The 26,457-nt window shown below is 52.5% G+C and overlaps 2 protein-coding genes across 2 annotated transcripts in view; one reads left to right on the forward strand and one right to left on the reverse strand.

Annotated features, from left to right (window-relative positions):
• Nucleotides 1-1,436: 1,436 nt before the first annotated feature.
• On the forward strand, nucleotides 1,437-3,110 carry zar1l (zygote arrest 1-like). Its single transcript, XM_060057547.1, has 4 exons — nucleotides 1,437-2,061; nucleotides 2,143-2,235; nucleotides 2,376-2,450; nucleotides 2,673-3,110. Exons 1-4 carry the CDS (start codon nucleotides 1,483-1,485, stop codon nucleotides 2,814-2,816), a joined length of 891 nt encoding a protein of 296 aa, XP_059913530.1. The 5' UTR covers nucleotides 1,437-1,482; the 3' UTR covers nucleotides 2,817-3,110.
• A 909-nt stretch (nucleotides 3,111-4,019) lies between these two features.
• LOC132461430 (protein furry homolog) overlaps nucleotides 4,020-26,457 on the reverse strand; it is a 56,090-nt gene continuing 33,652 nt past the window's right edge. The window contains 24 exon segments of the mRNA XM_060056516.1: nucleotides 4,020-7,417; nucleotides 7,851-8,116; nucleotides 8,473-8,583; nucleotides 8,940-8,957; nucleotides 9,790-9,873; nucleotides 10,390-10,488; nucleotides 11,746-11,895; nucleotides 12,318-12,522; nucleotides 13,925-14,127; nucleotides 14,840-14,989; nucleotides 15,723-15,917; nucleotides 18,425-18,595; nucleotides 18,911-18,985; nucleotides 19,443-19,607; nucleotides 20,055-20,240; nucleotides 20,741-20,881; nucleotides 21,586-21,756; nucleotides 22,229-22,326; nucleotides 23,018-23,216; nucleotides 23,594-23,815; nucleotides 24,494-24,692; nucleotides 25,044-25,081; nucleotides 25,083-25,139; nucleotides 26,386-26,457. Coding sequence (XP_059912499.1) covers nucleotides 7,159-7,417; nucleotides 7,851-8,116; nucleotides 8,473-8,583; nucleotides 8,940-8,957; nucleotides 9,790-9,873; nucleotides 10,390-10,488; nucleotides 11,746-11,895; nucleotides 12,318-12,522; nucleotides 13,925-14,127; nucleotides 14,840-14,989; nucleotides 15,723-15,917; nucleotides 18,425-18,595; nucleotides 18,911-18,985; nucleotides 19,443-19,607; nucleotides 20,055-20,240; nucleotides 20,741-20,881; nucleotides 21,586-21,756; nucleotides 22,229-22,326; nucleotides 23,018-23,216; nucleotides 23,594-23,815; nucleotides 24,494-24,692; nucleotides 25,044-25,081; nucleotides 25,083-25,139; nucleotides 26,386-26,457 — 3,534 coding nt within the window. The 3' untranslated portion in view covers nucleotides 4,020-7,158.

Below are 26,457 nucleotides of genomic sequence, written 5' to 3' on the forward strand. Positions count from 1 at the left end.
ACACACAGTGGCCAAGAAACAACACTGACTTGATGAACACATTGGGGCCACAATAAACGCCATAGTGCTGCACCCACAACACTGGACCCTTAACAACACACAGGATTCCATGTGGTCCTGACAGACCCCGAAACAGGGACCCTGTTACGCCGCAGCAGGAGCGCGTCGAGGCCGTGGCGGGGCTAGACCTCTCCTGGCGGCTGCTCTGCTGCTGGCCGCGGCTAATCCCGTTAGCAGGCTAGCTGGAGAACCCAGAGAGCTAACCCGCTAGGCTAGCACCCTCTCCCTCACGGTGATAGCACACAGCGCTGCTGACAGAAGAAGCTAAGACACAATGGCATCCAGATCCTACTAAAATACCACAGGGGTACCCTAACTACGACCGGACGTTGCGGATAATACGAGCCCTGGTTCTGCCGAAGCATCTGGGAAGTCATTTAGCTTAGCATATTGCTAACCGTTTTGCGCCCAACTCTCCGGTTATGCAGCGCTATGAATCTGACACGGTTCTCCCCGACACAGGCGATGGACGCGGGCAGCGCTCCCCCGACCGGGTTCGGGAGACCCGTGGGGCCCGGGGTGAAGCATACACCAACCCGCCATTCAACACAAAGACAGCGATTATTGTTAATTAAAAAAATTATCAAACCGCGTGTGTTTATTAGTGTATTTCCATACCTGTGTAGATGAACTGTGATCAATCGCGTTCTCTTCTGCAGCTCTCTTCCCCCTCCTAGCTCCAAAATGGCGCCAACATGTATAGATTCGGCACCCATGGGCAGCCTGCCATCCGTGGGGGCGTAGCGCCCCCTATGAGCCAGCGGCGGGTACTACGTCTGCTGCAGCTGTCTGGGAACACTATGATCCCATTCAACGCCAGAGCTTCCATGGCTGCTGCTTTCTCGGCTGGTGCTCGTTGGCTGTTGACAATCACAGCCGAACAGCAGCGGGGAAGGCTAAATATAAAAAAGAAGCTTCACTGGTTGTTTTATTTTTTTAAGTGAGGCATTAAAAATGGCTACTTGTTTTATCGAAGCATGCGGGCAACGCGATGTGTGTATAATATAAAGACATGGTATAATCAACAAACAGTCCATACGACCATATTTGCGTTCGACTGCGATCATGTTACGTCAAAATCTAATTGTGAAAAATTAACCGACTTTCACTTATCGCTAGGGGGCCCTTGTTGCTTGGAACAGTGCCAGCCAATTGAACCAAATTTGAAATTGGGATATTTTGACACATGACAAACCTTTTGAAATCGATTAATGAAGCGATTTATAAGCTTTTAAACATTTGATTATATTACGTTTAGAATAAGGCCTACTACCTTTGGCCAGAAGACAATGACAGTCGGGCAGAAAATAGAAGCCCTTATTAAGCCAATTAACCAATCAATGTTAAAACGCACCAATTTAGTGGCACGCGGGCGCTTATAAACCACAAGGCGGGCACGAAGGACTTCTTCATGGGGTTATAATGGAGGGGTATGGGCCCCAGGTTATGGGCAAGATCTTCTTTGGCAACCACCCTGGCGCTGTGCCGTTCATCCACGGTGGATGGGGAAAGAGAGACGGCCGGTTTCTGACCCCCAGTGGCCTCAGTTACCTGGAACTCTGCAAAGTGATCCTATCAGAAGTGCATCCGTACGTCGGCCCTGGGTTTAAGAAGACAGACACTAAAGAATGCGGCGTTCAAGTGAATTTCAAAGTTGAGAAGATAACTCAGTGTTCGCTAGGCCCCAAAACGCTGTATTCCCAGGAGAGGGGCGCCAGCTCTCCTAGGAGTCCACACTGCCCCACACCGGGGGGCAAAGCGCCGTTCAACACGCCAGTCAACAACGTGCGCTTCTCCCGACCCCTCTCCATCTACTCACCGGTGTTTGACCGCAGAAACTTCCGGAAGTCGGTGAGCTGCAGCGAAGACAGTGGGTATGAAGCGCGGGACGGATCCGTGGAACTAGTGGATGGCGAGAAGAAGGTCCTTGGAACCGAGAAGGACCCTTCCGTAAACGTGGGTAACTCCCCGCATCAGGCGTTTAAGGGGTCGAACTTTCAGGTGAGTTTCACCGACATTTTCTACAAGACTTTTGGTGTCGTGTTTGCGGTTCTCCACCTGTTTCCTTTAAATGCTCCCTAGTTCCTGGAGCAGAGATATGGCCATTTCCACTGCAGAAAGTGTAACATCCGGTGGGAGAGTGCTTATGTCTGGTGCATCTCTGGAACAAGTAAGGTAGGAAACCTTATTTGTTCCCTTGTGCATTGGACTTTCCAGTTAGCTGGTGTTGTTGGCGGATGAATGTGTTGCGCTAATTTGTAATACGCCTGATGGCGAACTCAAAATGCTTAATTAATTTTCTAATCCACTTTTAGGTGTATTACAAGCAGCTCTGCCGGAAGTGTCAGTTGGGAATAAATCCCTACAAAGTGGAATCCATTATCTGGCAGGTGAGCTCCCTGCCACAACTGCTGAGGTAGACCTATGATGATCTCCATGCTGCTTCTAAATGTGGGGGTTAATTAAGAATACTGGCTTTGTCTTGTCAAACGCTGGGATATGGTGGGGGAGAAACTAATGTATAGGAATTTGAACTTCACCTTGGTATTTGCCATACAGTATATACTCCAGTCACCCTTGAACAATTCCCGTGTGCCTGTGTTCTGGTCCAGGGCTGCCTGCTGACGTCGTGGGGCGGCGACATGAAGCCCAGGCGCATCAACATGGCCCGCCCCCACCGGCAGGATCTGTGTGGCCGCTGCAAGGGAGCGCGGCTGTCCTGCGACGCGACCTACAGCTTCAAGTACATCGTCTGAGCGGCGGTCAGCGACGCCACCCACAGCTTCAAGTACGTGGTCTGAGCCTGGGGCCGTTGCAACCAGACCGGCGTCGTTACAACTGGACCTTTTTGTCTCCACCCTCCTCCTGCCCAGCCATTGGTGTACTTTAAAACCATTCCCACTGAGGCCAAGCACGGACTTGATGACTGAATTTCTTCAGTGGATCGCCAAAGGGTTGGCATTTGGATGGACCTTCATGAGCACATGAGCTCATCTTCCGACTGGTTTTTGTAGAAAAATTTAAAAATAATAAAAAGTATTGCATCAAAACTGAGCTTTGTCAACCATGCCTTCAGGGGTATGCGGAAGGGCGTTGTAATAAGTTGTGCTTGTCTTTATCAAGTGGCTTAATCCGTCATCAGTAATTCCGTGTAGCGATAACGGGTCACTTCATTAGCTGATCCACTCAGTAAACAGGCCCTGATGTTTGGTTGGCTGAAGGCATGCATCCACTGGGTATTATTTGGGGGGGGGGGATATTCTCCAACTACACATTTTGCTCAATTTTTCTGGCCAAAAACAATTAACTTCTGTTCATGTTTAGATGTCAGTGCCATGTGCTTCTCCACACTGCTCCATAAATGTGACCTGGATTAAGGTGTTCAGACACTAAGGCCCAATCCCATTTCTAGCCCTTACCCCTTCCCCTTACCCCTCCCCCTTGTTTTGAAGGGGTAAGGAGTAGAACTGGGATTGGGCCTAAGACATGAAACTGATTTGGTGCTTAATTGCATGAAGGACCCAGACAGTGTTAACGAGTCATTACAAAAGCGCCTGGTGGCAAATTATGCCATTTAAATGTTATCTGGGTTCGTGTCGTGACGCATGAATCCCTAGGTTGAGAAAGCGCTGAGACGGGTTCAGTGCTCAAACACATTGTATGCTATGCAGTAGAACTGGAAACATTTTACCCAATGCAGTAAAAGGTCATTCACCTAGTGTTTTTCAAACATCGCTCCAAGGTTAAGCCATACAAAGCAATTTCCAAATGATCACTTGTATCAAAGCCAGCTTAAAGTTGTATCTAGCTCCAGTCCAACCGTTGACTACCTTCCACAGGTGTTGCTTTAAACATCGACGTTAAGAAAAAGAACCTGGTTATGCAGGGAAAATATCCTTGCTGTTCGAATTCATGTTGGCCGAATCCACCAAGCGTGGCACAAATTGCCGAAGGCATAATAAAACTCAACAGATTTATTTTGACATATCTTTACTTTGAAACAGCCTTGTACATGGCAGCTGAACTTTCAAAAGGCTGTAAAAGTATTTACAAGGTGAGGGGAAAGAAAAACATTACTCTAAAAAGCATTAAAAATGTGCACGGTCTGTCTGGTTCGGCATGCACACAAATTCACCCACGTGGGCTTAAAGCCCTCCTTTTGCACCTCATACAAAAACATCTTTCAGATAAAACAACTCTATAAATATACCAAACACTTCATACAGTACACGGTGGACGCATGCATGGCAGTTAACATTGAGTCGGAACAGTGAATGCAAATAGAAAAACTTGAATCGAGTGGCAGATCGGGTATAAATGGGCAAAGAGACATTTTGTACAAGCAGTAAACGAGGGATCACGATAACACGTTCTCAGCGAAGAAGCACGACTAGTTTTTCTTTGAACGCGAGTGCCGAGCGTCAGTTGCCCCCTTTCATGGCGGGCCGGTACCCCTCTGCTGCGCCCACAAACAAATGCTACGGATAACGACGGCCCCGACAGCGGCCATCGTCATGGACATGAACGCACCACGGGTGACGAGAGTAACAGTGAACAGTGTCTGTTCAAACGGGGTCTTTGTGTACAGTGTAGGACAGTGAGGGCTATACAGTGTACTGTAAACTTACTAAGGATAACGCTAGGACTAGCCAGAGTGCACGCGGATCACAGTACAGCAGGACACACCTGTGTAGCCGGGCGCCTAACGACAGTAGTTTTAAGATCACACCGATTACACCAGCCTAATGGAGGACTAATAAACAGCACGAGAGCAGCTTGAAGAGAACTACACTTCGAATCGCCTTCGCCTGCTCGGTCAACTCTGTGTTTCAGTCAAGAGATAGTCCTCCGGATTTAAAGGAGCACTGTGCAAGTATTAGCTAGTGTTTGTGTGTGCGTCTCCAGACGTATAGAAGGGGATCACACAGCGTTACAATTAAACTACATTTCCCAGCGAGGCTTGAACGCTAATCCTCTTGTTGAATCGGAACACATTTACGGCTTGCTAGCGAGTATTTCTACTTTGATTTACTTGACACGTGTTTACAAGGCGAGTACACAACGTCTAAATTTAAATACTATTCTCAATCCAAACGGGTATTCTAGAGTGTTACCACGACTTTGACAATATAGGCTCAAACACGGTCCAGCGGCGGTTTTATTTCCATTGATTAAAGTTATTGATCGTATCCTCTCTGCATGTGGAACACCTTTTCTGTTGACATATTTTGAAGCAAACCGTTTTTTCCGTTCATTTTTAAATACAGAACACTATCGTACACAGCACCCCTTTAAAACGGCTCAAGGCAGTGTCTTTCAGTGAGGAGCATTCAACTAGGTCATGCATTGCACATCTTTTTTTTCTCTCTCTCTCTCTCTCTCCAGCAGTTGACACAAACAAGTCCAGCGTGTGGCCTCCCCTTCAAGGTGGGGTCGGCCCGTTGTCACAGCAGCAAATCGTACACGGAGACGCGCCCTGAATCAGCGACCTGCTTCCTCTTTCGTAAAACCATAACGACCCTCCGTTTAGTGCAATAGGGACACAACGTTCTCCCACTGGCCCCGTCCTGCCGTGGTTGGCTCTGCTTCACCAAAGCCCCACGTGTGCGTCATTCAGTTTGTGGTGGTGGCAGCCAACCCCGGGACAAGAGTTCTGTTTCCCCCCCGTGGGGAAGAGATCCAGGGGTGTGTGTTCCTTTATCAGAGCAGGAAGCAGGTTCCACAGTGAGTGACGACCTTCAACAGAGACTACACGAGCCTTTTGATATGCATCGGGGAGAGCGGAGGAGCTCGCTCCCAGTCCAGGATCCCGTCAGGTCACCCTTCTCAGCAGGTCCGGGTCATCACGTCCCCTTTAGGCTCCGACTTCACCACCACTAAAAAATTAATAAACGAAAAAACGAGTCTGTGCGTCCCGGGTCTGCCTGCAGCATGGCAGTTTCCCCAGATAGGTCATCGTCTCCTGGTCAGCGTGGGACCATCACATACGTCAGGTCTGTAGGTCCACTGGTGTCGCAGAGCGCCCGCCGTCACAGGCTTCTTAGGTTTCAACGTCCGACGGGTGGGGGTTCCGCAGCCCCGCGGCCCCCAGCAGGGGCAGGGCCGCCCGGCCCACCTTGCCCAGGTAGCGGGACAAGGGTGCGTCGGGGGGCTCCACGCAGCCGCAGCACCCCCACCCGCCGGCGTCTCCCGGGGCTGGGGGGCGGGGCGACGTCGGCGGGGGGCCGAGGGGGAGGAGGAGGAGGAGGGAGGGTGCGGGAGGCCGGGTCTGGACCGCCCCGCCATCCCGGGCCGGGACGGGGGGCGGGTCACGTGCGTCGCGATGGGGGAACGGGAGCAGAGGGAGGTGGGAGGCCGGGCCGGGGACAGCGGGGGCGCCGGGCGGGTGGGCGCGTGCCCCCCGGACCGGTGCTGAAGTCACGGTGAGGAGCGCCGCCGCCGCCGCCGCCGCCGCCGCCGCCGCCGGGGGCCTCTGGCGGCCGGGCGAGGACCGTCCTCGCGGAGGCCGGAGCAGCGGCTCGCCGCACCCCCCGCTGACGTAATACTGGGGGCGCGTCGGCGTGAGGGGGGCCGAGGGGGGGGGGCGGGGCCGGCCCGGTCCCGCCGCGGCGGGGGAGAAGAGGTCTGGAGGCTCGGGGAAGGCGACGGCGGCGGCGTGCCGCGGCTGAGCCGGCGCTAGCGCGGGGGCGGTTTGGGGTGCAAGGCGGGGCCCGGCTGGGGGCCCCGCCGGGGAGGCGGCGGACGCACGGGGGGGGGGAGGCCCCGGGCCCCCGCCGTCCACCGGGGGTGCGGGGGGAGGAGCTGGGGGAGGGCGGCGGAGAAGATGGCGTAGAAGGGGTTGTGTAGCGGCGGCGAGGTGGGCTCCGTCCGGGGGGGAGACGGAGGGGAGAGAGGGGGAGGAGGAGGGGAGGGAGGAGGGGAGGGGGGAGGAGGAGGAGGAGGGGAGGGAGGGGAGAGAGGGGGAGGAGGAGGGGAGAGAGCGGGAGGAGGAGGGGAGAGAGCGGGAGGAGGAGGGGAGAGAGCGGGAGGAGGAGGGGAGGGAGGGGAGAGAGGGGGAGGAGGAGGGGAGGGGGAGGAGGGGGGACTCAACACCTCCTGTCAGAGGCTGGTCCCGGAGGCGCTGGAGTCGGGGAGGTAGGTGGTGACCACGCGGTAGTCCTGGGCGCGGCGGATCATCTCGCGGATCTCCCCGTTGAGCTCCAGCAGCTTGGAGCAGATGAGGCTGAGGTCCTGGCGCGAGCCCACCAGCGCGATGGTGCCCGTCTGGCCCAGCGTCTGGTGCCGGAAGAAGGCGTTGAGCAGCGTCTGCACCTCGCTCTCCGAGCCGCCGCCGAACACGCCACCAGGCCACTGCCTCCTGGGACGGGGGGGGGGACGCAAGACCCTCGGTTAGGGAGAACTCAGAAGCACAGAAAAACACACACAGACACACACACATAGAGAAAGACACACACAGAAAAAAACATACACACACACACAGAATAACACACAGACACAGACACACACACACACACACAAAAAAAGACACACACACACACACACACAAAAAAAGACACACACACACACACGCACAGACACACACACACACACAGAATAACACACAGACACACACACACACACAGAGCCTGGAACTGTTCCCGGGTTGGATCCCATTGTGCCCATTGTTTACACGCTCACTAGAAGCTTTGGGACGAGCAGCCATTCATTAAGTCGCCACTGAACACCACGGCGTCTGAAGTTCACCGCACTGTGTGCTCGCGGCCCAGCTCTGGGTCCCGCCCCCCACCCACCTGCTCTCCTGAATGTAGCGGACGGCTTTGGTGAACTCCTGGTTCTTCAGGCACTCTAGGATGGCCTGCACGGCCGCCTCCGAGCTCTGGAAGCTGGGCACGGGCGGGGCGGCCGCCTGGGTGGTGAGGGCGTGGCCGTGGCCGTGGCCGTGGGCGATGGCGTGGCCGTGGGCCAGGTGCGTGAGCTCCAGGTCGCTGGCCACCGCCGCCTCGGCCGCCTGCAGGCTGGTCTTCAGGTCGCTCAGCTCGCGGGACATGTTGAGCAGCTGGGGGCGGGCAGACAGACAGACAGACAGACGTGGCAGGCTGCTGCAGTGTCCTTCCAGGGCAGGACGGGACACACAGAGTCTAAGGTGGTAGTGCTTTATGTGTTTATCTAACGGCCCGTGGTCTTTCTGTACAGTGAAATTGTCATAAAACATAAGTAACAAAGGTAGTTTGTTCGGTAGGTGTAGAATAAGTGATACATATGTGTTGTGAAGGTAAAGAATATATTAAAGAAACATTGTGTTAAAGTCCTTCCAAAATGGTGCGTCTCTTATCTAATCCTCCGCAGACGTTGATGGAGTAACACTCCGCTACACGTGCATCTGGTGCCATTCAACCGGACGGCGTCTCTCACCTCAGGGACTGAGCTGACGGCGTGGACCTGGCCAATCAGCTTGCAGTACGACTGAAAGAGCAGCAGCAGCTGGAAGTGGAGCTTATAAAGGCGCTGGCACAGCTCCAATTGCTGGGGGACAGACACACACAGAGAGACACACTGATGAGATTATGACACACACACACACACACACACACACACGTACACACGTACGCACAGCCGCTGAAGCACATACGCACATTTGCGCGCACACACACAGACACACAAATAAATGCTCTATCGCACTCGCACACGCAAACATGCACATGCACACACACAGAAACAAACGCTTTATCCCACATGCACATGCACGCACACACACTCACACAGATGCCTTCACACACACAAACACACACGTCGCAGTACAGGAACAGTTAAACGTTTTGCTGTAAAAAGAGTAATTGAAAACAAGGTGTGGAGGTAGAGGAACTAGAAGGAGCACTTACTGCAAGAGATTCCATTTGCTAGATAGCGAGACAGCAGGTTAGGGCATGAGAGTGAGATGAGAGGAAGACAGAGCATCAATCAAACACATGCACGGAGCTCCCAGTACGGGCACAGTCGGTCAATACAAGGCATTAGTCCACAACAGCCCCCGCTCAATTAGTTTTAAATATGTTAAAGTTAAACACACAAAGGCAAGAGGGCCATTCTGGACTCATTTTGACGTTCGTTGTCTTTGACAAAGTATGTTTGAACATGTGCAGTTACGTCATTATTTCTACGGTTATGTATCAAAGCATTAGCTGTCAGGGATTATTGAACAGAACGCTGGTTAAGCAGATGGTGAGAACGCAGACAGCTGAATAGCACTTTACATTGACATTAGTATTTCACTTGGAGTTTCCCTCTGCATTACATTTTCCATTAGTTCTAAACTTTAAATTGCGTTGAGCGTTGAAGGTAAAAACATAAGTAAATAGGACAGGTTAGGGCCTTTGCATGGAATAGGCTCCAGGTAAAGGTAGCACAGTATTCTAGGCAGCAGAGGAAGCACACATGCAAAGAACAACAACTCCAATAGTGTGTGACGCAAACACTGAGAGAGGCAGCAGAGAGAGAGAGAGAGAGAGAGAGGCAGCAGAGAGAGAGAGGCAGCAGAGAGAGAGAGGCAGCAGAGAGAGAGAGAGAGAGAGAGAGAGAGAGAGAGAGAGAGAGAGAGAGAGAGAGAGAGAGAGAGAGAGAGAGAGAGAGAGAGAGAGAGAGAGAGAGAGAGAGAGAGAGAGACAAGCGAGAGAGACAAGAGAGAGATTGACAAGAGAGAGATTGACAAGAGAGAGAGACAGATCCTCCAACCTTTTCCTCTGATTCGCCAGGCTGGCAGGTGACCACACTGTCGCCGGAGCATCTGGGAAATGTGTCCCTACAGTTCCTCAACCACTGAGGGGGTGAAAGGACACAACGCTTAAAATAACACTCACAAACACTAGTGGCATCTGAGCCCTCATAGGATCAGCAGTCCTGGTGTTTACAGAAGAGGTGCATTGTGGGTTAGTGTGTGCACACATGAACCTCTGCTCACCCCTCTAGCCAAGTGGATTGGTGACTGGGAGGCAGAGCACTAATAACGGCTTGTACGCACTACCCCAGCCAAGACCAAGATCCTCAACAACAGAGTTGAATAAACACATGTCAGAAATATATGGCCTGTTAAGCCCTTTGAGACGGTACCTGTGATTAAGGGCTGTACAAATACAATTGAATCGAGTTCAAGTGGCTGAAATCCAACCGTGTGTACACACACTTTGAAAGATTTAGAACTGTGATCATTCTACGTTAGGAACAGTTGTGAGGAACACCAGAAGCCTTTACTAGGGTGGAACTGAATGGACTCCATTCAGAGCTCTAGGCCCACTGAACCGCTGAGCTGTGATTGGCCGAGGGGTCCCTTCGTACCATGACGGCCGCCTCTTCCCGGCTGTTGTAGGTGTCCAGGTACTCCTGCAGCTCCAGGGCGCTGAACTTCATCTTCTCCAGCAGCCCGTAGGACATGATCTGGAGAGGAGGAAACACATTGTTTTTCTGTGTGCGTCTGTGTTTGTTTTTCTGTGTGTGTTTTTCTGTGTGTGTTTTTCTCTGTGTTTTTTTTCTGTGTGTTTTTTTTCTGTGTGTGTTTTTCTGTGTGTGTTTTTCTGTGTGTGTGTTTTTCTGTGTGTGTTTGTGTTTTTGTGTGTGTTTGTTTTTTTGTGTGTGTGTGTGTGTGTGCGTCTGTGTTTGTTTTTCTGTGTGTTTTTCTGTTTGTGTATTTTTCTATGTGTGTGTTTTTCTGTGTGTTTGTTTTTGTGTGTGTGTGTGTGTGTGTGTGTGTGTGTGTGTGTGTGTGTGTGTGTGTGTGTGTGTGTGTGTGTGTGTGTGTGTGTGCGTGCATGTGTGTGCATGTGTGTGCGTGTGTGTGCGTGCGTGTCTATGTGTGTGGTCCGTTTCTTCCTGAACACATGCCAACCATTAGAACTGGCTAAGGCTCTTCCGATTTCTGCCCCAGATTATCAACAGACATTTCTAATCTCTGAAAGCCAGATGAGACGGATTACTGAGCCCATCTTCTGTCCCCGAACAGAGCGCATTTATACAGAACAAATGGAATCGGTTCTTCTTTAGTTTACCATGCTTCACTAAACAGGGTTCTACAGGTCATGGAGCTGGGTACTAAAGGTCACATGGTTCTGTTTGCATTGAGCTGGGTTCTGTAGGTCACATGGTTCTGTAGCTCGCATGGTTCTGTAGGTCACATGGTTCTGTAGGTCATGGAGCTGGGTTCTGTAGGTCATGGAGCTGGGTTCTGTAGGTCACATGGTTCTGTAGGTCACATGGTTCTGTAGGTCATGGAGCTGGGTTCTGTAGGTCACAAGGTTCTGTAGGTCATGGAGCTGGATTCTGTAGGTCACATGGTTCTGTAGGTCACATGGTTCTGTAGGTCACATGGTTCTGTAGGTCCCATGGTTCTGTAGGTCACATGGTTCTGTAGGTCACATGGTTCTGCAGGTCATGGACCTGGGTTCTGTAGGTCACATGGTTCTGTAGGTCACATGATTCTGCAGGTCATGAAGCTGGGTTCTGTAGGTCACATGGTTCTTTCGGTCACATGGTTCTTTAGGTCACATGGTTCTGTATGTCACATGGTTCTGTAGGTCCCATGGTTCTGTAGGTCCCATGGTTCTTTAGGTCACATGGTTCTGTAGGTCCCATGGTTCTGTAGGTCCCATGGTGCTGTAGGTCACATGGTGCTGCAGGTCACATGGTTCTGGGGCTCACCGTGTCGGCGTCGATGTAGATGGTGGGGCAGTCCGAGCAGGTGGTCAGCATCTGGGAGGAGCGGAGGAACTTGGAGCCGATCCCCCGCAGCCCCTCCCCCAGGTAGGTGGCTGCGTCCGTGGTCAGCGTGCAGAACTTCCCCTGGATGTTCTGGGAGCCAGCAGGACGCCATGTTAAGGCAGTGGTCTGTTTGATTGGTCCCACTCAAAAACACTCGGCTTTGATGAAACATAGGAATGAAAAGCCCTTGCCTTTCCACTTAGTACTAATTAATAACAATTGATTGTGTTATAAAGTGCTTTTCAAGCTTCCCAAAGCGCTTTACGTGGTGAGCGCGTGCTTGTGTGCGTGCGTGCGCACGTGTGCGTGCATGCGTGCGTGTGCGTGCGTAGGGAGGGTATGACACCTCGTTCACTACCGGATCATCAATCAATCACTTCTCCTTCCAATACCCTCGCGTTCAAAAAAGTGTGTAGCACATAAAAAAAATAAAACAGAGCAATGACAACACATCCACTTCTCCCCCAGGGGGGATGGGTGATGATCCCCGGAATGGACGCTCCCCAGCTCACCTGGAAGAGCGAGGAGAAGACGTGGAAGGTGTAGACGGCGCAGGAGCCGTCCGAGTCCGTCACCAGCTGGTTGACGTGGCAACGCCAGGCCTCCTCTGCGTCGTCACACACCATCGGCTGGAAGGCGGCCAGGATGGCCGAGAAGAAGGGGGAGGGGGGCGGGGGAAACCCCAAGTCCTCCAGGTCGTCCGCGTCGTCGCGGAGGCTGTTGCCACGGAGACGGATGGGAAACGAGGTTGTGGTTTGGTTAAAAGAAATTGAACCAGTTTTAGATGGTAAAAGGACTGCATTTATACAGCGCTTTTTTGTAACCAGTGTCCATCCAAAGTGCTTTACAATATTGCCTAACAATCACCCATTCATACTAGTGCTGTCAAGCGATTAAAATATTTAATCGCGATTAATCGCATCAATGCCATAGTTAACTCACGATTAATCGCGAGCAATCGCAATTAATCGCAAATGTTTTTTCTATGCTAAATATCCCTTGATTTCTTTGTCCCATTAATTGTTCTCATTTTAATGCTCTTATCAACATGGAGAAGTGCATCGGCTTGCCTTGTGCAAATGTTTTTTTATTGATAACAACATTGGCATATACTGATCAAAGCAGGACGATACAAAAAAAAGCCTATAGTGCAATTAAACGATGAACATACAAACATACTGCCTTGAACATAGCAGTCAGGCTACTGCTTCTTTGTTTTGAGCCAAAGAAGAAAAAAATATATATATCGAAGAATTGCGTTAATCGCGCGATAAAAAAATTAACGCCGTTAAAATTGGTTCGCGTTAGCGTCATTAATAACGCGTTTAACTGACAGCACTAATTCATAAACTCATTCACACACCGACAGTTGAGATAACCACGCAAGGCGATGCCAGTTCGTCAGGAGCAGTTAGGGTGAGGTGTCTCGCTCAGGGACACCCCGACACTCAACTAGGAGGAACCCGGGATCGAACTAGCAACCTTTCGGTTATCAGCCAACTCGCTCTACCTCCTGAGCTACCGCCTCCCCTACATGATAGCGGGCGGCATGTGCTAGATGACGTCTGATGATGCAAGCTGAGCCCCATCTGGTCGGCAGAGAACCTATTATTTTTTCACTGAAACTGAATACTGTGAAGTGTACTGAGGTCAAATTGAATTTAAATTGCATGGTTTTTTCTCAACCTATCCGGTGTCCCACTTGGGCAACATAATAATCAATTATACAGTCTCTAATCGTTTTACCTTGGGATCGGGGTCACTCAAATATATTATTCGGCAGTCTGTTATTTTTTGATTAGCAGGCCGCTGCTATGAGAAACAGGCTGTTGCTATGGCCACCATTTCCAACCATAGAATCTAACGGACTGTAGCAATAAAATAGACCCCCAAAATGTTGGTTTATATATTTTTTGCTCAAATGGCTGAAGACGGCCCCAAAAACATTCCTCTTTATGGGGCGTTTTCATACGAGTCTGAGATTAGGCTCTCCTTCACCGGGCTCCGCCCCCATGCCGTGTGTGTGTGTGTGTGTGTGTGTGTGTGTGTGTGTGTGTGTGTGTGTGTGTGTGTGTGTGTGTGTGTGTGTGTGGGGGGGGGGGGGGGTGCAGGGGGTTACCTGGGCAGGCAGTTGGGGTCCAGGAAGCCCAGCGGGGGCTGGCAGTAGAGGGGGCTGGCCTGCAGCAGGTCCAGGGACTGGGAGCCCGTGAGCTCCAGGGTGAAGCTCTCCCCGCAGTCCGAGCCCTGGGGCAGCTCGTTGTTGCTCAGCGACAGGTCGTCGTCGTGGCCCTGGGTGTCCTCGTCCTCCCCGCACACCCCGCCCTGGGGAGCAGGAGGAGGGTGAGCACCATGACGACGGCCGAGGCGGCCATGATGATGAGGATGATGACACGTTGTAGGGGACAGAGTGGAGGGGGGGGGGGGGGGAGAGATGACAGGGGCGTGGGGGGGAATGGAGGGGGGGGGGGGAGGGAGAGATGACAGGGGCGTGGGAGGAGTGGAGGGGGGGTTCAGGTTAGGGGGTGGGAGATGGGGGTGTAGGGTTAGGGTTTAGGGTTAGGGCTAGGTGTAGGGTTAGGGTTAGGGCTAGGTGTAGGGTTAGGGTTAGGGCTAGGTGTAGGGTTAGGGTTAGGGCTAGGTGTAGGGTTAGGGTTAGGGCTAGGTGTAGGGTTAGGGTTAGGGCTAGGTGTAGGGTTAGGGTTAGGGCTAGGTGTAGGGTTAGGGTTAGGGCTAGGTGTAGGGTTTAGGGTTAGGGCTAGGTGGAGGGTTAGGGTTAGGGCTAGGTGGAGGGTTAGGGTTAGGGCTAGGTGTAGGGTTAGGGTTAGGGCTAGGTGGAGGTGTAAGAGGGGAGTGACAGGGGGGAGGGGGGAGTAGCGAGGGGGTGTGGGGGTTAGATTAGGGGGGGGGGGGGGGGGGGGTAAGAGGCGGGTTAAGGTCAGGGTGGAGGAGGGGCAGAGCGGTTAGTGAGCGGGGGGGCTCACAGGGTACGTCGGGAGGACAACGTGGGGGAAAGCGTTCCGCCTGCCTGTCTCACCTGCAGGCCGCCGAGGTCGTAGCGGGCCCCCGCCTGGCCCGGCGTGGTGGCGCTGAAGGACTGTGGGCCGGCCGACGTGTCGTAGGACGTGGACAGCGTGGACAGGAAGGAGTCCGTCGGGTTGGTCTCCTCCGACGGGGACGGGTTGGTCTGAAAGCGTGGAGGTGAAGAGAGCCGTCTGGAGGGATCGTGTGTGTCTGTGGCGTGTCTGTGCACGTCAGGAGGGTGGACCGTCCTATGTCTGATTCATCCCCTTGCGTAGGTTAACGTTCATCCCTTCATCAACGGGACAGAGGGGTCGATAGATAGTAGGGCTTTGACTTTTTGCCCAAAAATCCTATTCGAAGTTTGTTTGTTTATTAATATTAATATTCGAATATATTAGAGTATTTATTAATAATATTTTGACCATTAAATGCCTTCGGTAAGACCCGGATTGGGCTTCGCGAGGTTTGTTTACCGGCGTTGCTATGGTTACCGGTCTTGCGTGTTCCAACGGTTTATTAGGTTTCTAATAAATCGCTGTCTAATCAATACTTCATTCACTGCCTCTTCCGTGGTCATTACAATATTATGAATAGACTGCGTCGGGTTCTCCGACGTCCCTCCCTCTTGGCCCATAACAGGTTCCAATATTAAGGGCTGCCTAATATTCGTTCGAATTTTGATTTCTTTTTTGATATTCGAATTATATTTGAATAACGAAGTTCGGAGTCAAAGCCCTAATAGATAGATGCTGATTCTACGAGCTACCCTGCGGCCCTCAAACCAAAACGTGGACGACGGATCTGCGTACGAGCTGGGAGTGCGAGAGGCTCTGGCTGCTGATTCTACCAGTCCCTCAACGCCCTCAAACCAAACGGCGGAGGACTGGTCTACGTACGAGCTGGGAGTGCGAGAGGCTCTGGCTGGTGGACGACTCCTCCTCCTCCGAGGACTCGTCCGAGTCGTGGGCGTCCTCGTGGCCCAGGCTGGGCGTGCTGCCCGAGTGCTGGCTCTCCTCCAGCAGGTCGCCCAGCTCCGTGCTGTCCAGGGACCGCCGCCTCACGCCCCAGTTGAAGTTGTCCATGCTCTCGCCCTGTGGAGCGCCGCGCCGCGGGGAGACACAGAGGCAGTCAGCGGCGGTAGCGGCGGTAGCTTCCAACTCATAGCTTCCACCGTAGCTTCCACCACGTAGCCTCCACCCTTATAGCTCGGGGGGGGGGGGACATGACGCACATGACGCAGAGGGAAACGTACAAACGTATGAGAGAGGATGAAGGGGTGTGTGTGTGTGTGTGTGTGTGTGTGTATGCGTGTGTGTGAGCCTGTGTGTGCCTGTGTGTGGGTGTGTCTGCCTGTGTCTGTGTGTGTGTGTGTGTGTGTGTGTGTGTGTGTGTGTGTCTGCCTGTATCTGTCTGCCTGTGTCTGTGTGTGTCTGTGTGTGTGTTTGTGTGTGTGTGTGTGTGTAGGTGTGCCTGCCTGTGTGTGTGTGTGTGTGTGTGTCTGCCTGTGTGTGTGTGTGTGTGTCCTGCGTGCGTGTGTGTCTGTGTGTGTGTATGTGTGTGTGTGTGTGTGTGTGTGTGTGTGTGTGTGTGTGTGTGTCTGTGTGTGTGTGTATGTGTGTGTGTGCCTGTGTGTGTGTGTGTGTCTGCCTGTGTCTGTGTGTGTGTGTGTATGTGTGTGTGTGTGTGTGCGTGCATGCCTGCCTGCGTGCGTGTGTGTGCGTGTCTGTGTGTGTGCGTGTCTGTGTGTGTGCGTGTCTGTGTGTGTGCATGTCTGTGTGTGTGTGCGCGCGTGCGTGCCTGCGTCTGCGTGTCTGCGTGTGTGTGTCTGTGTCTGTGTGTGTGTGTGTGTGTGTGTGTGCGGTGTAGCCGTCTGCTCAGGGTACCACCGCTGCCCCCCGCGCCCCCACACTGAGAACTTGTCATGTCGAGGAACGCCGTGATGGCGGACGCCGGCGCCATGACAAGCCACAGTTTTTTCTCCGCAGCGGCGGAAAGGAGACGTTCCAGGTTCAGAGGGCAGGAGGTCACCCCTCGTTGGACGGGGGTTGACGCACACCCCCTTGGGTTAGCATGGAACCATAACTAAGCCTTCAGCTGTACGTCGGCGAGCCCGGAGAGCTGGCTCTAAACACCGGGCTGGACCCCACCGCTCTGAACCTGGAGGCTTTCCACCGCCGACCTTGGCGCTACGTTTTGCAAGAATGGGATGGAGCACAGACAACCTCGGGATCTGATTTGATTCCAGAAATGACAACAATTAAGAGGGGAAAGGGAGGAGGAGGAAGAGGAAGAGGAAGAGGAAGAGGAAGCCAGAAACAAACAAAAGCACTGAGACAAAGGTAATGCACGTGCTCTGTGGCATCCATCCGCCTTACCTGAAGCTCCTGGGCGGCAGCGGGGGGAGAGAGAGATACAGAGTTAGGAGAGAGAGAGAGAGAGGGGAAGGACACAGCCATCTCATTTTTTTTTTAAACACATATTTTGGTCCTCAAGAACAGAGAGAACACAGCGAACTACAAAGAGACAGAAAAAAAGACGCCAGGGACTGAAGATTGATTTGTGGAAGTATTTCAGACCGCTTCCGTCGTCACGTTTGCCCCCTGCGATTTCTAACGGCAACACACGCTGAAAAAGTGTGCCACGGCAAACGGATGCCAACGGTATGAACGCAGGCTACAGAACAAGGCGTTCAATCCTAATAAAGGTAGACCACAAATAGATCTATACCGTAATTGAGCGTGGCAAGAACAACATCTAAATCCAATTACTCACTGCTCGCTCATTTGATCTCTTAACTCATTCTGAATTGCATTATAAATCGAAAGACATTTTCAATCAAAATAAAACGATTGGACGTAATGTTCCATAGACGATGGAATAGAAACAAAGGCATCCTCAAGCTGGCCTCGACCACGAGTCCTCCAGTGTCCCTTGTGTGTCCCCAAAGTGTCCACTCTACTTGTGTGTCCCCAAAGTGTCCACTCTACTTGTGTGTCCCCAAAGTGTCCACTCTACGTGTGTGTCCCCAAAGTGTCCACTCTACGTGTGTGTCCCCAAAGTGTCCACTCTACGTGTGTGTCCCCAAAGTGTCCACTCTACTTGTGTGTCCCCAAAGTGTCCACTCTACGTGTGTGTCCCCAAAGTGTCCACTCTACTTGTGTGTCCCCAAAGTGTCCACTCTACTTGTGTGTCCCCAAAGTGTCCACTCTACTTGTGTGTCCCCAAAGTGTCCACTCTACGTGTGTGTCCCCAAAGTGTCCACTCTACGTGTGTGTCCCCAAAGTGTCCACTCTACGTGTGTGTCCCCAAAGTGTCCACTCTACTTGTGTGTCCCCAAAGTGTCCACTCTACGTGTGTGTCCCCAAAGTGTCCACTCTACTTGTGTGTCCCCAAAGTGTCCACTCTACTTGTGTGTCCCCAAAGTGTCCACTCTACTTGTGTGTCCCCAAAGTGTCCACTCTACTTGTGTGTCCCCACGTTACCCATCGTCCCCAAACCCCTAGCATGTCCCCACAGTCCTAGTGTGTCCCCAAAGACCCCCCCCCGGTCCTCATGTGGCCCCACGTCCACATGAGGGGGGGGGGGAAGGGGCCCTCACCTCGCCGTCCTCCAGCTCCACGTCCAGGAAGTCGAAGTCCCTGAAGACCCTGAACTGCTGTTCGCTGGCCGTGTCGTCCAGCGTGTCGTCCCGGGTCCCGCCCTCCTCCGAGGACACTCCGCTCTCCCGGACCTCCATCAGGTCCAGGTCTCCGCACGACGAGAAGATCACCTGGCGGGGGGGGGAGAAAGGGGCGGGGCTAGGCGTCACCAGGGCACAGCGCTGGGGTCCATTTTAAACGCTGTCACTCAAACCATGTGTTGCACGTAAGGGAAGCATTTCTCGTGAACAAAGTCTACTGAAGTTCTTGTTTGTGATTGGCCGTTATTCGTGCCAGCTGATGCCACTTATCAAGGAATGGCATCACCTGGTACCGATTTAAGCCAATCAGAAACAGCCGATGCAGTAGGATGTGTTTTGGTGTTGTCCCCCTGGTTTGATTTAAAGGGTCTCGCTGATCGAGTCTTGGGGGGGTTCTCAACTTACAGACGGGTTCTTGGTCAGTCCGACTTCTTGTCCACAGAGAGACAGAACGTTAACCAGCTTCTCTCTGGTTCTCTTCTGCAGGAGAAGGAATAAAAACAAACCAAAACTGTTAGTACCATCTTCCCTCATATCACTCTCTCCCCATCCAATGGATTAGATTGTAATTCTCTTACCACAAGACAAGCCATATTTCCTTCACTTCACTTCGTCTGCAACCTCGACCACATTATCCAAACCAGCACTACCCCGACCACAGGAAACTGAAACGGATACGCTGCCTAGTGCCTGCGGATCCATTCCGTGTTGCGGTACGAACGAACTAGCTCAGTCATAACACAACGTGTCTGCGCCTCTCTAATAGGATTATCCTTTCAAGCACTTTAACGCAGCCCATGCCGAGATAATCTCCGGCCCGGCCGCCCACTGGCAGCCTGTGTGACGTACCCATGTGTTCCCACTATGGGGGGGGGGGGGGGTCCACCCCCACCACTACACCCTCATGAACACCCAGGGTGGTCCCACATCCTCGTACCTGGGAGGACTGCGGCCGCCTCCAGCTGACGGGCACCAGGACGTTGGTGGAGTTGGAGCCGGAGGAGGTGGAGGAGGTGCTTCGGGTCACCGCCATGGCCCGGGTCTTCCCCTCCCGGCCGCCCGACCCCTGCAGCCCGTCGAAGCGCCGGCCAATCACCGGCGTCTGCGGCGGGGAGACAGAATCGAGACGCGCCCGCTGGGTTAGGGAGGCCTCAGACGGGAGGACAGATCCTGAGGGGTAGCAGCCGCACTAGGCTATGCAGTGTGATGCTAGGATATGCGATGCTTTCTGTAGGCCGTGTGAGGCTCATGAGGAAGTAAAACGTGTTTATAGGACACCTTCAACAGACAGGAAGTCACAGAGTGCTCGCAGGATTAAAAAAAAAAGAATACAGAGATGTAAAACCCAGCTAAAGGACTAAAAACACGTACTTTAACACATCCTGTGAGATAGAAGCCCTCAGACTGAAGCGTTGTTTCCTGTGAGTCGTGTTGTGGATGTGTGTGTGTGTGAGTGTGTGTGTGTGTGTGTGTGTGTGTGCACGTGTGCTTGTATGCGTGCATGTGTGCGTGCGTGTGTGTGGCCCCCGTTCCATGCCAGGACCCTCACCTCAGAGATGTCGAAGGTGAAGTCCAGGGTCTTGCCGGGCAGGGCCTTGGCCGAGCCGTCCCACACACGGCTGACCTCTAGGTTGGACAGGTCCCCCTGGTTCTGGCCGTAGGAGGGGTGCACCAGGCTGGCCGAGCGGGACACCACCAGCTTCAGGATGTTCAGCGCGTCCTTCCAGTGCACCGTCTGTTCGGGGGGGGGTACAGGGGTCCGGTTGGTACACAGGAAGTGGACGCTCGTTACTGCGGAGATGTTACAGATGCTGGGTGCTCTTTAATCTAGGATGTTTTGGTCACACTGTAACATATCTGATCTTTTTGTATTATTTTCTTTAAAGATTTATTTTTGTATTTGTATGCTATATTCAGTAAGAGTCAGACAGGACAGTATGGGAGAAGGAGACCAAACCGGAATCAAACCGGGTCACTGTGTTAATGAGCGACCTTCAAAGGTACGCGCTCTACCCAGTGAACCACCGGGACTCTTTACATAACTTTATTTCAATCACTGCTACATATGTTTTCAAGACCCTTGCCGTGTGTTAAGATTGTCAGGGAACAGAATGACATGTTATGCTGCAGTTTTGATAAAGAAAACACCCTGACTTTGACTAAGGTGGGTTGAGTTGGTGGTGTGGGGAGGTGTGTTTGTGCGTCTGTGCGTGTGTGTGTGTGTGTGGTAAGGACCTGGACGAATTTCTCGATGGTCTTGAGGACGTCGGCGTTGAACTGCTTCACTTGGACGGCCGTCAGGTCCATGTGACTCAGCAGACAGTAGATGATCTGGAGCAGCGACTGCTGCATGCTGGGTAAACCCTTATCCAGAAGCTTGAGGAGAGACAGAGAAAGGTCACACTCACTTCTTCTTCTTCAGGTCTTTAAAAATAACGTGTTAATGTCAGAATACACTCACAAACGTGTGCATTTGTGAGTGATTACAATCCTTGATATGGAGTCAAATTATTTTGAACAGCTATAACAACGTTGCATATACCAGACCGCTTTGAGCAAAATCCTTTCTTTTGAGTCAAATACTTGATATTCCAGTTTTTCGAGTCGAATTGCCAAAATAAAATCTTCCAAAGCAACCAGAGATCAGCGCAGCAATCACAAAATGTTCCATTAAAACATAAACCCGTACATACACCGTACTGCTGTGTGTACAATCCTTGTTATCGAGTCAAATTCTTGTTGGTCAAGTTGTCAGGGTCAACTTTACGTAAATTGCGCTAATAAAATTGTCCAAAACAATCCAAAAATCGGCCCGCTATCGTAAAACGTCCCACCTAGACATAACACTGTACACGAACTGTACACACACTGTACACGCACTGTACACACAGTATACACACACTGTACACGCACTGTACACACAGTATACACACACTTTACACCGCATGCGATGCCGGTGTCATGAACGCCTCAAACAGCGCTTTCAGCACCGTCGCCCTGCTGCACTCCTTATGCCAAGGGTCAAGGGTCAGGGGGTCATGGGTCAAGTACAGCTCCGTGAGCAGCACCCCAGGGCGTACCTCGGCCATGTAGGTGACCATGTTGAGCGTGACGCTGGCGAAGGCCTCATGCAGGTACCGGCACACCACGCTGAGCCAGGAGAAGGGGTCCCGCGTGTACGAGCGCGTCTTGTACAGCGTCATCACGTGGGCCAGGTGGGACAGCTTGGTGTGCTTCTCCACCAGACATACCTGGGGGGGGGGGGGGGGGGGCGGGGGAGGAAGGGAGGGGGAGGGAGAGGGAGAGGGAGAGGGAGAGGGAGAGGGAGAGAGAGAGAGAGAGAGAGAGAGAGAGAGAGAGAGAAAAAGAAAGAAAGAGAGAGAGAAAGAGAGTTAGAAAGACAGAAAGATGCACAGAGAGAGACGCAATGAGAAAGAGAGAAATTTCGGTAGATCTCGTTAGTCAGACCTTATCAATCATTAACTTAAAGTAATTTCAAACATTCAAACTTGAGTTCATAAAATGTCATACTAATAATTCTTATCTCTGAGGTACTTGTGTATAAATGCTGCAAACCTCCTAAAGTCAATAAAACCCATTTGTAATACAGCCAACTCATGTGAGAGCTGAGTCATACCCCTCCCAGTAACACAGCATGGATCACTCCGTGCTCCCTCCACCCTGCTGATGACTGTGTGAGCGCAGCGTGTCTGGCGGCCGTACCTGGGCGATGCGCTCTGCGCTCTCCTTACAGAACTGGCTGGGGTGGCCGAAGTGCTGCACCAGGTGGGGCAGCAGACACAGCACGTTGAGGGGGAACCCTACACACGCAGAGACACACACACACACACACACATAGAAACAGATACACATGAACACAAGCACGCACACACAAACACACATGAAACACACATCCACGCACACACACACACACACACACACACACATGAAACACACATCCACGCACACACACACACACACACACACACACACACACACACACACACACACACACAGAAACAGATACACACACACATAGAAACAGATACACATAAACACAAGCACGCACACACAAACACACACACACACATGAAACACACATCCACGCACACACACACACACACACACAGAAACAGATACACACACACATAGAAACAGATACACATAAACACAAGCATGCACACACAAACACACACACACACACACACACACACACATGAAACACACATCCACGCACACACACACACAAACTCACAGACATACAAAGACACAGACACACACAGACACAAATACACAAAAGCATGCATAAACAACCCCACACACACACACACACACACACACACACACACACACACACACACACACACACACACATGAAAACTCAATACGACTAGAAAGAACCTATTTTCATTCCTTGACACGGTGAATCCATATTCAAATCAATATCCTTTTCCAGGAGAAGGGTAACCCATTAACCCGATAACCCGACGAACCAGTAACCAGGTGACCTACCGATGGCCTGGGAGGTGTCCACCACGGGCACGCGGGACACGGGGGTGAGCTGGCAGAAGAGCTGCAGCGTCTGGTCGAAGGTGGCCTGCGAGGTGAAGCCCTTCAGCAGCAGCTGCTGCAGCCCCGAGAAGCCGCTCCACCTCAGCTGGGCCTGCAGCTTCTCCAGCCGCTCCCGGTTCTCCGCCCGGTCCAGGGGAACCTGCAGAACACAACCAGGGGGTGGTGGAGTTGGACTTTTTTGGGGGGGTTTTGATTTTTGGGGGACGTTTTGAGATCTGACGCCTCGAAGGAATGAGGGACTTTAAAAGACCTTTGAAGAATAACCATTCAGCTTATCACCATCCATCATACTTGACCTGTTAATCCCTTTGAGACTGTAATGGTGATTAAGGTTTATACGAATATAATTGAATTTAATTGAATCATTATACTAATTACAGTGGTCAATTCGGATGTTATTAATGATTTCGGGGGATATTTTGAGATCCGAAACATTGAAGGAATGAGGGATTTTAAAAAAACGGAAACCTTGGAAGAAGAAACCTATTACACTCATTAATATTTATTCAATTCTACCTTGGACAGGAGTTTGTGGACCAGGCGGAGCGACATCTGATACTCAAACTCAAAGTCGGACTCCATGAGCGACACGGCGACCCAGAACACTGTGGCCAATATGGAGGAGGGGTGGGAGACGTGGGCGGGGTCAGACAGCACGCTGGGGTCGATGCGATTGGTCGAGGAGGTGCAGGAGCCGGGGGTTCTTCCTGGTCTGGCCAGGCCGTGAGTGCTGCAAGCCTGCAGATAAAGAGAAGACCATAACGACAAGGATTAAACCTGAGGAGCTTTGAATGGAATATAAAAGATTCAATCTTTGAAAATGAATATAAAGAGCCTTTTCGAAAGAACAGTTGGGGGAACACTTGAGTGATGAATATTCTCAGCAGTCCAGTTTTCACCTGAATGTGTAAATGGAAATTTAGCATCAGACTATCTTTAAATACCCTTATTTCTAATCACTGGAGTGGTTGTTTGTTTTAGTTTTGTCGACTTCTTCTTTTACAAAGCGGAAAATCACAACAACCAACACAAGGCGAATCTAAACTAGCATCTAGAAAAGAAGCTGCATGAATGGCACTGCCTCGACCGTGCAGCCTGTACTTGTACAGGAGGTAACGGTCAAGGTGCGGGGGGTGAATGGTAAATAGACGCATTTGTCCTGCGCTTCTCTAACCACTGGCCACTCAAAGAGCTTTAAAACACTGCCTAACATTCACCCATTCATGCACACCATTCATGCACACCATTCACACAATGACGGCGACGTCAACTCCGCAAGGCGACAGCCAGCTCGTCGGGAGCCGTTAGGGTGAGGCGTCTGGCTCAGGGACACACCTCGACACAAGGTTGAGCCGGGGATCGAACTAGCAACCTTCCGGTTAGCAGCCAACCGGTTCTACCTCCCCCCATGCTTGCCTGGATGCGGTCCAGCGTGGCGCTGCGCGGCGGGTCGTTGGGGCGGTGCGCGCTGTCCCCGAACTTCTTGGGCACGGAGTACGAGCGCTGGTGGCGCTGCGACGACAGGCCCATGAAGCCCGGCCCCGGGAAGTTGAGCATGCCCGTGCTCTTCCTGTTCATCAGCTTGTCGTTGGGCAGGAACTCCGGGGAGGAAGTCCTGCGGAGACCGACGGGGGCACGCCGGGAGAACTGGGTGAGCAGGACGCCAGCGTTTGATACACTATGGGTGTCGAACCGATTTATTGTTGCAGGAAACCACGGTTACAGGTTTCTTATAGCGTGATGTGTTGGCCTTAGATCGAACCGTTAGACTTCACACTTTAGGTCAAACAAAGGCTATAAAACAATGGCATGTTTTTCACTAATACAACAAAAAGCTGTCCCTGTTGATCGACTTGAGTGTTGTACTCTCTCTGCGTCTATAATTCAACTGAGTGAGGAATAAAAAGCAAGAATAACGCTGGTTTCTCTGCCGGTTCTGTGGTGCTGAGGCTGTCGCGGCGTTTACCTGGTGAGAGCCGCCATGAGGTCACTGTTCTTCAGACACCTCAGCGAGGTTCACCACGACCGACTCCAGAGTCAACAGCACCTCCATTACATAGCCCTGCAATGAGAATACACACGCACACACGCACACGCACACACGCACACGCACGCACACGCACACACGCACACACACACAAAGACACAGACACACGCACGCTCCTGTTAGAATGAACAGACTCACACCCATTGAGACGAACAAGGAAAGTAACTGAGACCTTTTCCCATGACACAGGCAGAAGGACAGGATTACACATAAAGAGACATTCAAGTTTACTTTTAAAACCCTTGTACGAAAATAACCGTCTTCCCTTTATGAGCATTACGGATTAAACAGATACAGAAAAGTCATAAAAATACATAATCTGCATATCAATGTCATACTTTCATAGGGCCTCTGTCTTACCCCCCTGGTGTGAGGCTGACTATTCAGCCTCCCACCAGGGGGTAACATGTGGTAATAACATGTTGGAACGGTGATGTCACCGGCGCCGGTGACATCACCGTTCCAGGTGGATTCTGTCTATCAGACATCTGTGAGGCCACGCCCCCTTATGATGTCACCGGCGGGTGGCGTCTGCAAACGGCTCGCTGTGAACAATCAGACGCACACCTGGTGATGAAAGAGAAAACCCCTTGAAGGCATCCTCCTCTCACCTCCCCCCGTCTCCCCCACCACCTCCCCCCGTCTCCCCCGTCTCCCCCCTGTCTCCCCTCGCCTCCCCCCCGTCAACCCTCTGTCTCCTCCACTATCTCCCCCCCCCTGTCTCCCCCACCATCTCCCCCCTGTCTCCCCCACCACCTCCCCCCGTCTCCCCCACCACCTCCCCCCGTCTCCCCCCGCCTCCCCCCCGTCAACCCTCTGTCTCCTCCACTATCTCCCCCCCCCTGTCTCCCCCACCATCTCCCCCCTGTCTCCCCCACCACCTCCCCCCGTCTCCCCCACCACCTCCCCCCGTCTCCCCCCGCCTCCCCCCCGTCAACCCTCTGTCTCCTCCACTATCTCCCCCCCCCTGTCCTCCCCCACCATCTCCCCCCCTGTCTCCCCCACCATCTCCCCCCGTCAGCCCCCCGTCTCCCTCCCTGTCCCCCCCCCGTCTTCCCCCTGTCCTCCCCTCGCCTCCCCCCTGTCAACCCTCTGTCTCCCCCATTATTCCCCCCCCCTGTCCTCCCCCCCGTCTCCCCTCGCCTCCCCCTTCTCCCCCACTGCCTCCCCCACTGTATCCCCCCCACCTCCCCCCTCTGTCTCCCCCACCGTCTCCTGCCCCCCCGTCTCCCCCCCCGTCTCCCCCCTGACTCCCCCTCACCTGCACTTCGTCTCCGTGCTCGCCCACCACCTCGACGAGGCGCGACAGCAGGTCGGAGACGGCGTGGGCGTT

The sequence above is a fragment of the Gadus macrocephalus genome, chromosome 7, assembly GCF_031168955.1.
Source record: "Gadus macrocephalus chromosome 7, ASM3116895v1".
In the NCBI taxonomy this organism is placed as follows: Eukaryota; Metazoa; Chordata; class Actinopteri; order Gadiformes; family Gadidae; genus Gadus; species Gadus macrocephalus.